Below are 16,402 nucleotides of genomic sequence, written 5' to 3' on the forward strand. Positions count from 1 at the left end.
AATCCTCTTGTATTCTTCTGTGCTAAGAAATAAGTCTCTGACAGTTCTCTCCCAAGTGCTTCTATTGTTGTCAGCATTAAGTCTGAGAATGATTCAGTGGGCTACTGTATATAACACTTAATTTTTAAGAAATTACTTCTCTTTAAATGTTTTGTTTCTCATCATACTTACCTTTTAATAAAATATTAAAATAATAAAAATGTCTTAAACTTACACCACTATATATTTTTATTTAGCACAATTTAGTAAATGTGTGTATTATATATATATATATATATATATATATATATATATATATATATATATATATATATATATATATATATATATATATATATATATATATATATATATATATATATATGTCAAATAATTGTATGTGAGAGAGTCAGTTGTAATATCATTGCGTTCCTATTGGTCAGTGTTAGAGGAGCTCAGCTTAGCCTGACAGTTAGCCTGCTCTGGAGCAGGCTAGCTGCAAAGTGTAAATCTCCATAGTAACTTAATGTAGATTAATTTAGCCTCCCTTCATGCAACCGAGTCAGGGCTAAATTCAGCCAGGATAACTGGAAAATCCCAGCTTAATCCCTTATCTTGCTTTTGTGCAATACCCCCCTGATCACCCTGTCGGGGTTTATTCTGAGATAACCAGTGTTGTGCCGAATTTTGACAAATTATTACCCCCCTCATTGAAGTCACTACCTGATTGCTTAATCTTAACCCCGCCCCTAATCCTAACCCCTCTCCCACACCTACTCCTAAACCTACTAATACTAGGGGGGTTATAATCTGGCAGGGGGTCGAAATTCAGCACAACACTGTTGTTTTTGGTAAATCTTAATTATGACATAAAATGCTGAAAGTATGACATACTAAATCATAATTATGAGATTTAAAAAAAAAAATCAAAATTATGAGATTAGGACGTAGTATATTTTTTATGTCAGAATTTCAATGTTTTTTTTCATAATTATGATTTACAATTACAAAAGCATGATTTTCTTTTTATGTGGCAGAAATGTGGTTTTATAAAGTTTTGAGTGGAGCGGAGCTATAGCTACAGCAATTTCTCTGCTCTAAATATCCTTTAATCTCTCCAGGGTTTCTAACCCACTCTGAATTTTCATTTTCAACTCCTTGTTCACTAGTTAGAGAAAACAGTTTCAAACAATCTGTAACACATGTGATACAAACAGAAAAAAATGAATTGAAAGAAATATGAATAAAAGAAATATGAATCGTGTACATAAAAAGATGCATACAGGCCTAAATTATGTGGCTTATGGAGCAGCAGTGTTTCAGAATCAGGAAGTGACATTTTAATATCTTGTAAAACTATGGCCTTGAAATGGCCATGACATATATGCTACAGCATATCTGACCACCTTAATTTATACTCTGTCTAAACTGACAAGGGAGTTCATTATTCCTACATAGCAAACACATAGAATAATTTATACAGCCTGCCACTGTCACATGTTCACAGCTGTAAATACCCTGGATTAAGTCAAAGATCCATTAATAAGCCAAAATGTACAAACTGTGCAGTTTTCCTGTGTGAAAGTATTACTATAAAAATGAAGACTGACATATTGAAGGGTGTGTCACTCTAGGCAATATGCTGTAGTTAGTTGTTCACAAGTGTTACTTATTTGTTTGTTTCCTGGAAGAGAAAATTTGAATTTTAAATCCATGGATATACTAAAAGTGAATTTGGGCATCTTTTATGGCCTCAGAGCTGACACAAAAGCCACAAAACTAAATTTTGATGTCATGGGATTTAAAAAAAAAAAAAAATGTGACATAATCATTTATCTAGTTATCTCTAAAGGTGTTGGATGAATTTTGGCCCACGTTTCTTTACAAATTGCTTCAGTTCATTGATATTTGAGGACAGTCATTCATGCCACATATCAGTGGATTTGAGGTTTGGACTTTGACGTGACCAGTTTTAAAAATTAATGTGCTTGTGCACTTTCGGTCATTGTCCTGTTACATCTCACAATTGCTACTTCAGCTGTAGGTGACCTCACTTTTCTCTGTATGAATATGAGATCATGGTCCAATTGATGACTACAAGGTGACTGGATTCTCTGGCAGCAAAACAAGGCCAAATAATCACTCCTCCGCAAATGTGCTTGTTGGTTGACATGAGGTAATAGTGATAGAGTATTTAGTTTTGCCAAACATGCCGTTTTGCACAACATCTCCAAAGTCTTGATTATCCAAAAGCTAGAAATCTAAACATTTTACATTTTTTCTTCTCACATTTCAGAAATAACATTACAGAGTACTGAAGTGATGATGTAGGGCAACCGGATGTTAGCATCGCCCTGCATGGTTCCCTTGTGTTTTTCCATTTGGGTTTTGGATTATTGTAAATAACAAGCTCTGTGACCAAAAGAAGTTTATGACTCTTACACATTTTGTTCATCATGTCTCACAAATGAACACAACTTTCATGAATTTTGTAGCCTAAATCCCAAAGTATACTTCACTTTTTATGTGTACGCGAGGGTCTAAGTACAGTGTGTGAGACATGAATTTTGTCATCAGAAGAGTATGTGCACCGGATTTTTGCAGCTAACGGAACTTTGTACGCACAGGACGCACATGCCCATTTAATTTTTTTTTGCAGTAATTAGTTCATCCACAAGGTGGCAACCATGTCCTGGGGGGTGTCGATTCACAAGGTAGTTAAAGAAAACCTGCATAAACAAAAGAGACCGGAACGCATGCAAGCTACAGCGACAATAGAGGCCTATATAGATGACAGATTGTGCAAAGAGGTTAGAATACAAATATATTTACATGGGTTATAATCTGTGGTGACAGATTGCTCAAAACTGCGTATTTGTCGAACACCTGGGTTTGCATATACAAATCAAATGAAGTATACTTTGCTAGGCTGTGCGTTCCCAGGGTCTAAATATAATCACCAAGTAAAAAGCTAATCGTAGGCTATAAATGAACTAGACCATGGTTGCATGACTTCAACGTCACAACCAAAGCTGTTTCAGGCTTAGTTTAAAAAAAAAAAATCATTTTCCCTGAAAATTTACATTAGAATAGTTTGCAAGATTAAACATAATGCTGTGAAAGCAGACTAGTGAATAGATAATTTTACCTGTTGGGCTGATGGCCTTTAATGTCCCTGACAAGCTTTATAGCCACTTTATTAACAACTTTTTCAAAACAAGTAAAAGTGTGACATTCACAAAACCAGATAGAATAGAAGTTGCATCTGAAATCACATACTTCCCTAATACCTCTTTCTAAAAACCCATTGGAAAATCTTGAGGGAACCAGGGGCAAATAAGTTTTCCGGGTTTTGACGTCATCCCTGCACCACTCTATAGTTTTTTTGGGGGGGCCTAGAGACTTCAATGTTTTTCGACCCTAATTTTTCTGCTAATGATTTCTGTGTAAAAATGTTTGTACAGATTTTACATACAAATACAGCACATGCATATGTACGATTAGTGAATAAACCCATTCACTCTCTAACCCTCACCTATGTAAAGCAGTTGTTTTTAATAAAAAAAAAAACTTTCTTTGTTTGAGGGCTTTTGTTGCACACACACCCTCGTTTGTAAGCACGCACAGCAGTGTGTCAAATGAATTTCCTCTCCCATACCTCGTAGAGCCTCAGACAGAATGACAGAAGCCCTTGAGAAAAGGAGTATTCAATTTGTAACTCTCTTCGACACAAGGCCATATCACTTTATGGGTAAAGTCATAGAGGCAGGCAGGAAGAAATTCGAGGTAGTTACTATAGTAACAGACAGAACTTCTCATAACACAACAAAGCAACAAGAACAATTTGCCCAGAAAGTTCTTTTTTTTTTTTTCTTTTTCTTTTATATATATATTTTTTGGCCTTTCGTGCCTTTATTTGATAGGACAGCAGATCAGACAGGAATTCAAAACTTGATTCAAACTCGAATACAAACTCAGTTGTGTTATACACAGTAAAATCCCCAGAGTTAAATCAACTCTGCTCAGAGTACATATGGTCCCTCTCTAAATAGTGTTAAAGTAGCACTAAAGCAGAGTTAAAGTTAATGAGATAATTAAGCAATTAATAAGGCTGTGACTGAAGTCAGTTGTAGTTCTTGTGTTTCTCTTTTCATCAGTGATTCTGCTTGTTAACAGCAGGTGTTCATCACTAATGCTCAATCATCACTTAATTAATTGTTTAATTATCTCATTAACCTTAACTCTGCTTTAGTGTTATTTTAACACTATTTAGAGAGGGACCATATGTACTCTGATCAGAGTTGATTTAACTCTGGAGATTTTGCTGTGATATCAGAGGCTTTAGATATACAAACACAGTGCACTCATATTACTATGAATGGTTGAAAGTGCGATGCGCAATATCGCAGAATAAGTTCCGCCTTCTAAATAAAAGAGCCAATCTCCAATTGGTAAAGTCACTGCATCACTTCAGCTGCCTTTAGAAGCTCCGATTAAAAAAAAGTCAGGCTGTGTCCAAAATTGTGTACTCTCTTGAGTAGGTACTTATTTTGAATAAGTGTTTACTTAAAAAGATACATTCTATATAGTATGAAAGTGTGTAGTATTAATGTAGTCTGGACATACTTTATTCTCCATGTTGTCAATTTATCATGTAACCTACCAGCGTCAGTTACGTCAGATCACTACCATTCACAAATCCTCTCCCGTTGCCTACTCTTTATGAGTACTGTGAATTCGGATATACTTCTTTTGTCACAGACTGTTTTTCGCCTACTATATAATAGAGAAGTATGCGATTTCGAATGCAGCCTCAGTGTTTTTGCACATTGGCTGGTTTAGCCCGAAAAATGCAGTTGTTTTTATCATGATTTGAGCATTTAGAAACCAAATTTATGAGACAGTTGTTGTCAGATTTCATTGGTGATTTCAAATATGAAATTTAAAGGGTTAGTTCAGCCAAAAATGAAATTTCTGTATTCAAAATGTATTTTCGTTGCTTCATAAAATTAAGGTTGAACCACTGCAGTCACGTTGACTGTTTTAACAATGTCTTTAGGACCTTTCTGGACCTTGAAAGTGTTGATTATATTGCTGTCTATGGAGTCATATACCTCTTGGCTTTCTTCAAAAATATCTGAATTTGTGTTCCGAAGATGAACGAAGACCTTACGGGTTTGGAATGACATGAAGGTGAGTAATTAATGACAGAATTTTCATTTTTGGGTGAACTAACCCTTTAATCGTAAGCTTGGTGAGCAGTCCACGCACTAAAAGTTTTCTGTTTTGGTCTTACTTCTTTCCTTTTTCATTCTCTATGAAAGGACACAAGGCTACACTGTTTATGTTGTATCATTTATTATTTTAACAGTCAAAATTGTACAAAGCAACACTACTACAGTATTGAAAAAAGACTACAGTTTTGAAAACAGAGGAAAAATAATAGAAGAAGGATAAAGAAAGCAGAATAAAGGACTTTTTCATACTCTTCAAGGTTGCTGTTGAGAAGTTGAGCCAAATTCTTATTCTCATTGGGTCATGACAACCTGGTGGGCTGTTTCTGTGTTCCGTTTATGCATGTCAGTAAAGGGAGGGTGATTTACACTGAGACTGGATTTAGTTAAGACGTTTATGTAAACATTAGTACTCTCTGTAAAGACTGCATGCAAAAACCACTGACCATGAAAACATCTTTACATTTGAAAAATAATGTTAAAAACTATTTATGTAAACATACACAAATACTTCCCACACATTAAATAAAAATATATATAAAAAATATATATATTACATAATTCTAAAATTAACAAACATGTAGTTGAATTTACATTACAGATTAACTCAAAAACGTAATTCAGATGCAAAAGATGAGTTTTTATGTTTGTTGATGCACTCAATAAAGCTTAAATGGTGGTGATGAAGTTCTGAAAAGGTGAAAATAAGATTCCCTAAATGCTTCTTTTTTGTCTTTTCTCCTTTTTCGTTAATGATGGGTTTAATAAATGTTTCTGTTAACCAGGCCACAGTAATTAAAAAACTGATAAACAACATTATGAACTTGTTGGTTTTAATGTCTGAAAATCGCAAATGTTTATCGATATCTTAATCCATGGATATCAGTCCATGAAATTAGTCTAAAGTCTAAAAAGCAGAAACAAGCACAAGCGCAGATGTGGTCACACAGACACACACACACACTCACTCCACAAATCATCCAGCATGACCATGACCTTGCAATGAAGGGAGCCATGATTGGAAATGCAGTAACTCTGGCTTTTGATAAAATCGAAAATTCAAACACAAGCAGGACACTTCTTCAAATGGTCAGTCTTCAGTTTGAAGTGTGCATATGCAGTTAATGATAGGGGAAATTAAAAATTAAATCATTTACATATGCTTTCATAATTTTGAGTTTATATCTCAAAATTTTGATGTTTTTCTCACAATTATAGCTCACAATTCAGGCTCAGAATTGCAAGTTTATATCTTGCACAATTGCAAGTTTATATCTGATAATTATGAGTTTATTTATCGCAATTCTGAGAAAAAGTCACAATTGTGAGATATAAACTTGCAATTGTGAGAAAAAGTCTTAATTGAGAGATAAAAACAAAGTTGCAAATACCTTTTTAATTTTATTCTGTGGCAGAAACAAACTTTGACCTCTTTGCTGACTTAAAAAAAAAAAAAGAAAAAGTACAAACACTTTGCAGTCTGTCATTTTATCACTTCCACATTTACTAAAGAATGTAATAAATGCTCTATGCCTTACCAAATTATTATTGTTAATTTAGCAATTAAAGTTTAACTTCACCGATTTCCAACCCACTTTGTATTGTATGTTGGTAGTATATGTAAATGAACAATGTTTTCTTGTTTTCTGTATTGCCTGGACCAAGAAATACACATTTATTTGTCAGCAAAAGTCCGCTAGATGATGCAAAACGTGGAAATTTGACAATTCCAGGGCTTTCATGAAAACTGCTCATACTTCCGCACTTTTATATACCTGCCCACGGACAGTCAGATCGGCAGAGGGTTATTAACAGAACAGTTATTGTTAGAGTACGTTTATCACTGAAAATTTTATTGTACTTTTAAACAGCATTATCACTAAACACATTAGCCTAACTCTATGGCAACAGCTTTCTTACCTGTACGTGACAGTGTTTTGCTTCGGGGCAGAACTGACGCAGAGTTTATTTTAGTTAAAACACTGTGCTCGTGGTCATCCAGTTTGGAACTCTGACTACAAACATGGAGGTTTTTCAGATTTTCCGTTGCGGCATTCTCTCTATATACTTTGCCACCTTTAGCCGTTGCCTACAATGTGCTGGATCCTTCACTGGAAACCAAAAGTAACTCACTCCCATTTGCTCTTTGAACTCTTGGACCCGGGAACAATACAAGTCAACACCATTATGACTAAAAGTTTGCTAAGAAGTATTTCCTGCTAAAGTAAGGCGGTATTTGACTCTGGTAAGTGTATCCATAGCATACTGGTGGGAGTTGTCTTGGATGGCAACATGCCCAGTGAATTATGGGTATTACCTGGCAAAAGGGAAGACAACAGCCCCTTTTCTCTGTTTTCTCTTGTCAGATATCACTGATTTAAAAAAAAAAAATTCGCATCTCTACTGTTTTATTGAAAGCCCATTTTGCCAGTGGTGAAGTACCTAGCCTTACATTAGTAGGTTGGTTTGATCAATGTTTGCTAAAAAGTTGAAGGCTAGTCACTTTAGGGGTTAATGGTCTTAAAGTCATGTTTACATTAACACTAAACTCAGAGAGAACAAGCTTTGCACAGCAACCGAAGGATCAACATTCAGCTGGCAGTTCAGTTTAAATGTTAAATGAATGATGAAAATCTCTGCCCAAGTAAACAAGATGAGGTACTAAAATGCTATGTGTATATAAACCATATGAATAGAATGAAATTCTGGCTGTAAAAGATCATTTCAATAATTATATCCTGCACTTGAAGACGAATTTCAAAAATCAATGCAATTCCATCGCATAGTAAACTCTCGCACTCTCGCAGTCTTTAAGTACTAGTATTTTACAACATTATATCATCCTTGACTACTCTAAAATTAAACAGAGACATGTACTAGCTTTGTGATTATGTCATTATCTGGACCAACTCAGATGTTAGTCCTAAAGTAACAGAAAGACAAGCTGGGGGTGTTGTTGATGTAAGCTTTGGCCCTCAAACTCACCAAACAGAACATAACTATGAGCCTTTATCCAATTACAATCCAGAGATGAGGACAGGTAGGAGAAGAACATTTGCACAAACTGGCGGTTAGACCTGCTGACCTTGAAGAGATGCCAAGTTGTATCTAAAATTGTGTGTAAGTACATGTGCATGTGTGTGTTGCTTCAATGGGGGGAGGGGGACAGGTGTTAGAGAAGGATTTGAAGGCTGTTTATTTGACATTGGCCTTGATGTAAATGGTAAAAAAAAAATATATTTTTTTTCAAATAGATCAATTGTGCGAGTTGTCTCTTATCATACAATATTCTAATGCTTTCATCACTTCTACCATGGACTTGTCCTTCAGCTATTCAACATCAGGAGTGGTGCCTTGATATGACTTTCCATACAGGCTGCAAATCAATATGCTTTTATATTCTTCAGGAGAGCAATGACATCAGTACACCCCCGTCTGCCTCAGACAAACCCTGTAAACAGTGCATAATACAGATGACCCTGGACTTTAGTAACAAAACAAAAATAATAAATTATCACAGGATCTTTGGAGTAAAGTGGCCACACACACACACACACACACACACACACACACACACACACACACATGCTACTGTAAAATTGTCAAACCAGACAAGGCTAGACTGGGACGGATGCCAAACTAGGAGGGAGCACCTACTGTCACTCTCATAGTACTCAGAAATGAATAGATAAATACCTTCAGGCAAAAAACTGGCATCCTATAGCCTGCAAATCTTTGGTAATGCAGTCTTGAAACGTGCTAGTCATTTTCTTGTACTATTGGACTTTAATAAAGCTTCCACTTCGGCAACAACAATCACCTCAGAATTGATAATATATTGTTATATTTAGGAAAAAGTGATTGAATGGCCCCATGAATTTTTTTTTTATTGTGATTGTTTTCCCATCTCACTTTCATTGGATAACATTTGTGAATATTATAAATCAAAAGTCAAAAGGGATCAAATAAGAGATTAATCATGATTAGCTGTTTAACATGTATGCATGTTGGCACCCTTAGTAATTATGGTGGCTGTGAAAAAAAATCTGCATTGTTTATCCTTTTGATCTTTCATTCAAAAAATTCACAAAAATCTAACCTTTCATTGAAGGAAAAGAATTGAAAGTGGGGGAAATCACATTATGAAATAAATGTTTTTCTCCAAAACACATTGGCCACAATTATTGGCACGCTTTTATTCACAACTTTTTGCAACCTCCTTTTGCCAAGATAACAGCTCTGAGTCTTCTTCTATAATGCCTGATGAGTTTGGAGAACACCTGACAAGAGATCAGAGACCATTCCTTCATACAGAATCTCTCTAGATTCTTCAGATTCCAGCTCCATGTTGGTGCTTCTTCAGTTCACTTCACTCATTTTCTTTAGGGTTCAGGTCAGGGAACTGGGACAACCATAGCAGAAGCTTCATTTTGTTCTCAGTGACACATTTTTGTGTTGGTTTTGTTGTTTGTTTTGGAGCATCCTTATGGAAGATCCAACCATGGCTTATTATTGGATTTCTAGCAGAAGCGGTTAGGTTTTGGTTTTTTTTATCTGTTGGTATTTGCTAGAACCCATGATACCATGTATCTGAATTAGATGTCCAGGACCTCCAGCAGAAAAATAGGCCCACAACATTAAAAATCCAGCAGTACAGGTCCTGGTCATATAATTAGAATATCATCCAAAAAGTTGATTTATTTCACTAATTCCATTCAAAAAGTGAAACTTGTATATTATATTCATTCATTACACACAGACTGATATATTTCAAATGTTTATTTCTTTTAATTTTGATGATTATAACTGACAACTAAGGAAAATCCCAAATTCAGTATCTCAGAAAATTTAGAATATTGTGAAAAGGTTCAATATTGAAGACACCTGGTGTAATCAGCTAATTAACTCAAAACACCTGCAAAGGTCTTTAAATGGTCTCTCAGTCTAGTCCTGTAGGCTACGCAATCATGGGGAAGACTGCTGACTTGACAGTTGTCCAAAAGACGACCATTGACACCTTGCACAAGGAGGGCAAGACACAAAAGGTCATTGCAAAAGAGGCTGGCTGTTCACAGAGCTCTGTGTCCAAGCACATTAATAGAGAGGTGAAGGGATGGAAAAGATGTGGTAAAAAAAAGTGTACAAGCAATAGGAATAACCGCACCCTGGAGAGGATTGTGAAACAAAACCCATTCAAAAATGTGGGGGAGATTCACAAAGAGTGGACTGCAGCTGGAGTCAGTGCTTCAAGAACCACTACGCACAGACGTACGCAAGACATGGGTTTCAGCTGTCGCATTCCTTGTGTCAAGCCACTCTTGAACAACAGACAGCGTCAGAAGCGTCTAAAGACAAAAGGAATGGACTGCTGCTGAGTGGTCCAAAGTTATGTTCTCTGATGAAAGGAAATTTTGCATTTCCTTTGGAAATCAGGGTCCCAGAGTCTGGAGGAAGAGAGGAGAGGCACACAAATCCATGTTGCTTGAGGTCCAGTGTAAAGTTTCCACAGTCAATGATGGTTTGGGGTGCCATGTCATCTGCTGGTGTTGGTCCACTGTGTTTTCTGAGGTCCAAGGTCAACGCAACCGTATACCAGGAAGTTTTAGAGCACTTCATGCTTCCTGCTGCTGACCAACTTTATGGAGATGCAGATTTCATTTTCCAACAGGACTTGGCACCTGCACACAGTGCCAAAGCTACCAGTACCTGGTTTAAGGACTATGGTATCCCTGTTCTTAATTGGCCAGCAAACTCGCCTGACCTTAACCCCATAGAAAATCTATGGGGTATTGCGAAGAGGAAGATGCGATATGCCAGACCTAACAATGCAGAAGAGCTGAAGGCCACTATCAGAGCAACCTGGGCTCTCATAACACCTGAGCAGTGCCACAGACTGATCGACTCCATGCCACGCTGCATTTCTGCAGTAATTCAGGAAAAAGGAGCCCCAACTAAGTATTGAGTGATGTACATGCTCATACTTTTCATGTTGATACTTTTCAGTTAGCCAAGATTTCTAAAAATCCTTTCTTTGTATTGGTCCTAAGTAATATTCTAATTTTCTGAGTTACTGAATTTGGGATTTTCCTTAGTTGTCAGTTATAATCATCAAAATTAAAAGAAATAAACATTTGAAATATATCAGTCTGTGTGTAATGAATGAATATAATTGTGGCGACCAGGGCGGGCGAGAGCCGTGAAGGAACGGCGCGAGGCCGGTGGCGCGAGTGTTAATGAGCTTCACCTGGGAGGCGCACCGGCCTTGAGTCCCTCACGGAGGAGCTCCGGGAGCATAAAAGGAGGAGCGACTACCGTGGAGGACGAGAGAGGACCAGGCCTGGACTTTATTTTATGTTTTATTATGTTTGTGTGGCCGGCAGACGTCCGCGAGGGTCTGCCGGCATTACTTTCGTTTTGTTGTTTGTTTATTTTTGAATTAAAGTTACGTTGAATGTTCGACGGTTCCCGCCTCCTTCTTCCCATATCTACTAACCTTGTTACATTGGTGCCGAAACCCGGGAGGAAGGAGGGACATGCTGTCGGAGAGCCCTCGCTGCTGAGGGGGATCGCGGTGCTGCGGAGTTCGGGCAGCGCGGGAGTGAAGACCGCGAGAGGCTGCCCGAGGCGGTGGCACTGGAGCCTAGTGAAAGGTGAGACGGAGAGCTCGAGGCCGTGCCCCTGGGACGAGGTGGGGTGGCTGCCGTCCAAGAGGGAGCGGAGGAGTCGCCGCCGTTCGCCGTGGGCCGGAGCCTGCTGCCGTCCGCCATAAAGGGGAGGAGCAGGGAGCGGGGGACTCGCTGCCGGCTGCCCTCAGTCGGAGGAGCCATCGCCGGCCGCCAGGAGGCGGGCGAGAGCCGTGAGGGAACGGCGCGAGGCCGGTGGCGCGAGTGTTAATGAGCTTCACCTGGGAGGCGCACCGGCCTTGAGTCCCTCACGGAGGAGCTCCGGGAGCATAAAAGGAGGAGCGACTACCGTGGAGGACGAGAGAGGACCAGGCCTGGACTTTATTTTATGTTTTATTATGTTTGTGTGGCCGGCAGACGTCCGCGAGGGTCTGCCGGCATTACTTTCGTTTTGTTGTTTGTTTATTTTTGAATTAAAGTTACGTTGAATGTTCGCCGGTTCCCGCCTCCTTCTTCCCATATCTACTAAACTTGTTACAATAATATACAAGTTTCACTTTTTGAATGGAATTAGTGTAATAAATCAACTATTTGATGATATTCTAATGATATGACCAGCACCTGTATTTTTAACCCTGGGCATGGGGTACTTTTTATCCATGTGTGCACCAAACCCATCTGGTGGGTTTGCTGCCAAAAAGCTCGTTTTTTAGTTTCATCTGACCATAGAAGCCGGTCCTGTTTGAAGTTCCAGTCTTGTCTGACAACTGAATATGCTGGAGATTGTTTCTGGATGAGAGCAGAAGATTTTTCTTGAAACCCTCCCAAACAACTTGTGGGGATGTAGGTGCTGTTTGATGATTTTTTTTAGGCTTTCTGAGACTCAAGACTCAACTAATCTCTCCAGTTCTCCAGCTGTGATCCTTGGATTGTCATTGGCCACTCAAACTTTCTTCCTCACTTCACATTAGAACGATTTAGACACACATCCTCTTCCAGGCAGATTTGTAACATCTTTAGTTGATTGTAACTTCTTAATTATAGTGCAAAATGGTATAGAAGTCGTTGCTTTGTTATAAGAAAGAATGTCCGGAAAAATTAATTTCACTGATGTCATTCGGAGTAACCAATATCATGTGACAGGATGTGACATAATTCAGACACCTGCAAAGGGCCACATGGTCATGAAGCAAAGTAACTCTCTCTTAACTATTTAAAAAAAATAATTTTCACTTGCTCATACGCATGTCCCGAAACATCAGGTCATTCGATACAACCGCTACAAAACATGGAAAATGTTGTAATATTTTAAAAACTTGTTCTAAATATAAAATGTTTGATTGTCCTTTTGCTAGCTAGCTATCAAGCTAACTAACTAGCTAGGTAGATATCAGCCTGTTAACATTGTTTGAAAATTCGGTATAAACAAAAGTGTCAGTCGGTAAAACCGAAATTTTGGTTAAACTGAATAAGTTTTTTGGTGGCAAATTTTGTCCATCTTGTAAAAAATGACAAAAACAGTGTTCATTGATTATAAAAACAACATAATCTCTTTCATAACATGTAATAAAACTTCAAAATTAATTATATCTCCATTATATATATTTTATTTTTAATATATTTTTTTACACTTTTAAAAACCTTAATTGTCAATGACCCATATATAAATACACACACATGTGTGTAAATATATTTAAGAAATATTTACATGTGTAATAGCAATAGTAGTAGTAGGGTGTAATTCAGGGTCATTGGGACACTTTTTGCCATTGAGATGACTTGGAAAAAGTGTCACAATATATCTTTTAGGTTTTACTATTTCTGTGGGGACAGTTGGTGTCAATTATCTACGGTAAGCAATACCTGATGTGGCAAATACAAAATATATAGGGACTATAGCGCCCCCTATGTGTGCATCAGAGAGAGACAGTGGGAGGCGTCCAGTGCTCTTTAAAAACTAAACTATTTGGCATTTGGGTGGATGGTAACACAGAGACCTCAACCTTGCATGGACATTTCCAAGCGTAAAGCTCCTCATAGTTTCAGAAACGAAACATAACTGTCCCCGCAGCACCAGGAGGATGGCTTACTTTGACAGCAGCTGCCACTGCAGCAGCGAAAGACGACAGAACAGCATCTTGTACAGCATTTTGAAGAACGACAGTCAGTCTGCCCAACTTGGGAACCAGCCGAGGACCCCAAGACTCGCCGTGTCCATGCGCGCGTGTGCGTGCGGATCCAAGAGGAAGGTGTCTCTCCGCTCCCCTCAAACCACATGCAAAGCCGCCTCCGCGGTCCTGGTCAAGACCCTGAAGTTCGTGAAGAACGTCCCGTGTTTCCGAGAGCTGCCGGTGGATGACCAACACACGCTGGTGCGGAGCTGCTGGGCGCCACTGCTGGTGCTCGGCATGGCGCAGGACAGGATCGACTTCGAGACTTCGGAGACGCAGGAGCCCAGCATGTTGCAGCGGATTTTAACGAGCGGACAGGACAAGCAGGACAACCAGAGTAATAACGGTGGAGTGGCGTTGACCGACGTTCAGGGTATTAAAATGTTTCTGAGGAAATGCTGGGGACTGGACATAAGCACTAAGGAGTACGCGTACTTGAAAGGGGCAATTCTGTTCAACCCAGGTGAGACATGCTGCAGTGACAGTCACACCTGAATTAGGACACTTCCTAACTGCCTAGCTTTAATATGAGTCACTCTGTAATTATGAATATTCATCGTCATAATAGTAATAATAATAATAACAAATACCTGAATTTGGACACTTCATAGTTTAAATCACATTGTAATTATTAATATTCATAAAATTTAGCTGTATAATAATAATAATAATAATACACATAAGTAAAAAATATTAATGTTAAAATCCATATTTAAGATAGACAATTATGAATAACTTTTATTAATAATTATTCTCATCATTATATTATGCTAATAATAATAATATTTGTTAAATTATTTAAAGGGACCAGTCAAACTATAAATAATACTCCTTAATAAATAATAATTACATATTTTGTCCATTTAATCATAGTGATTCTTGACAGGTCAGTACTAGTTCAAAGATATGACAATAGATGATTCAAAGTTTCACAAACAAAGAATTGTTCTCAAAACAAACAAATTCATCATTTTGAGAATTACAGTCAAATATACAGCTGATCAAAATGTATCTTTTTAGTGAGGGTAATTTCACGTGTTTCTGGTACAGGATATAACAAGTCTCTTTCCATCTCTTGTTCTCAGATGTTGCAGGGCTGCAATGTCAACATTACATCCAGGCCCTGCAGAGCGAAGCGAACCAGGCGCTTAATGAATATGTCAAAATGATTCACCGCGGGGACAGTGCAAGATTCGCCAAACTCTTCCTCGCTCTCTCCATGCTGAGATCCATCAACGCCAATGTGGTGGCCGGTCTCTTCTTCAAACCAGTCATTGGAGCAGTCAACATGGAGGAACTTCTTCTGGAGATGTTTTATGGAAAATAAACTCTAATGCAAAAACCAGGACAGACTTATCAAACTTGGAAAGAGTGGCAGTCGGCTGTGGACGGACAGATTTTGAAAATGACTGATTCCTTTTTACACATGCTATTTTTGTACAATATTTGAGAGCTCTCTTTTTGCCTTCTGAGTTGAACTCATCGCTGAATCCAAAGTTGATGACAATGTTTTTCCCATTTGGGGAAAGAGCTTTATAAATTTGTTCTGATTGTTTGTTTTTTGTTTACTTGCTTTTATGTGATGTGCAGCCTTATTCATTGATGAATGTTTATATGATTCTGGTTGGCACTTTATAATAACTTTCATTATTAGGAAATCATTAACAAGCATTAATTTATATATGCTTTGGATTTAATATATATGGTAAAATGTAATTATATTTGATGCAAAAATAATATATTACGTCTAAAAATAATATATTATCTCAATGTTTCATTACTATCTATTCGAATATATATATATGAGCTAATGATCTGTTTTGCATTATATAAATGTAACAATTTTGGTTAATGAAAGTTATTATAAAGTGTAAACTATATTTGAATATTACAAAGTATTGTACATTTTTTTTGTTATGCAATGACATAATGGAACATGGTTACACTCCTTCACATTTCCAGCAACATAACGGACAGGTATGTATTTTTTTTTTTTTTTTTTTTGAAAAACATGTCAACGTGATGACAGACCTAAGCACAAATACAAACCAGTTATGAAAATAATAAAAAAATAATAATAATTAGGAAATCATTGTTGGTGACATTTTTTTCTTACTTTAAAGTAGCAATATTGTGTACCAAACCACTGCAGGTGCAATCTACACGCCAACAAGTGATTGTCTTTATGAGTGAGTCATTCAGAAACGAAACAAGTGAAACACATCACTGAATGATTCACTCAGCTGATTCTAATTACACTGATTCATTCAGGAACGAAACATCTCTCATGTTTTATGCAACATGCAGTCTTTGCCATTTAACTATTACACTAATGTTTAAACACATTTTTGCAGTATTCAGTTAAAGAAAGATACTCATTTTGCATTCTAACTTG

The 16,402-nt window shown here is 37.5% G+C and overlaps 1 protein-coding gene across 1 annotated transcript; it reads left to right on the top strand.

Annotated features, from left to right (window-relative positions):
• Positions 1-13,845: 13,845 nt before the first annotated feature.
• On the top strand, positions 13,846-15,667 carry nr0b1 (nuclear receptor subfamily 0, group B, member 1). The gene is made up of 2 exons (XM_067387229.1): positions 13,846-14,470; positions 15,093-15,667. Exons 1-2 carry the CDS (start codon positions 13,918-13,920, stop codon positions 15,332-15,334), a joined length of 795 nt encoding a protein of 264 aa, XP_067243330.1. The 5' UTR covers positions 13,846-13,917; the 3' UTR covers positions 15,335-15,667.
• The last annotated feature ends 735 nt before the right edge of the window (positions 15,668-16,402 follow it).

Source organism: Chanodichthys erythropterus, chromosome 6 (genome assembly GCF_024489055.1).
Source record: "Chanodichthys erythropterus isolate Z2021 chromosome 6, ASM2448905v1, whole genome shotgun sequence".
NCBI lineage: Eukaryota > Metazoa > Chordata > Actinopteri > Cypriniformes > Xenocyprididae > Chanodichthys > Chanodichthys erythropterus.

Coding starts and splice junctions, on each gene's coding strand:
- nr0b1 (XM_067387229.1), top strand. CDS start 13,918: ATGGCTTACTTTGACAGCAGCTGCCACTGCAGCAGCGAAAGACGACAG. Junction 14,471..15,092: donor GGCAATTCTGTTCAACCCAG/GTGAGACATGCT, acceptor TCTTGTTCTCAG/ATGTTGCAGGGCTGCAATGT.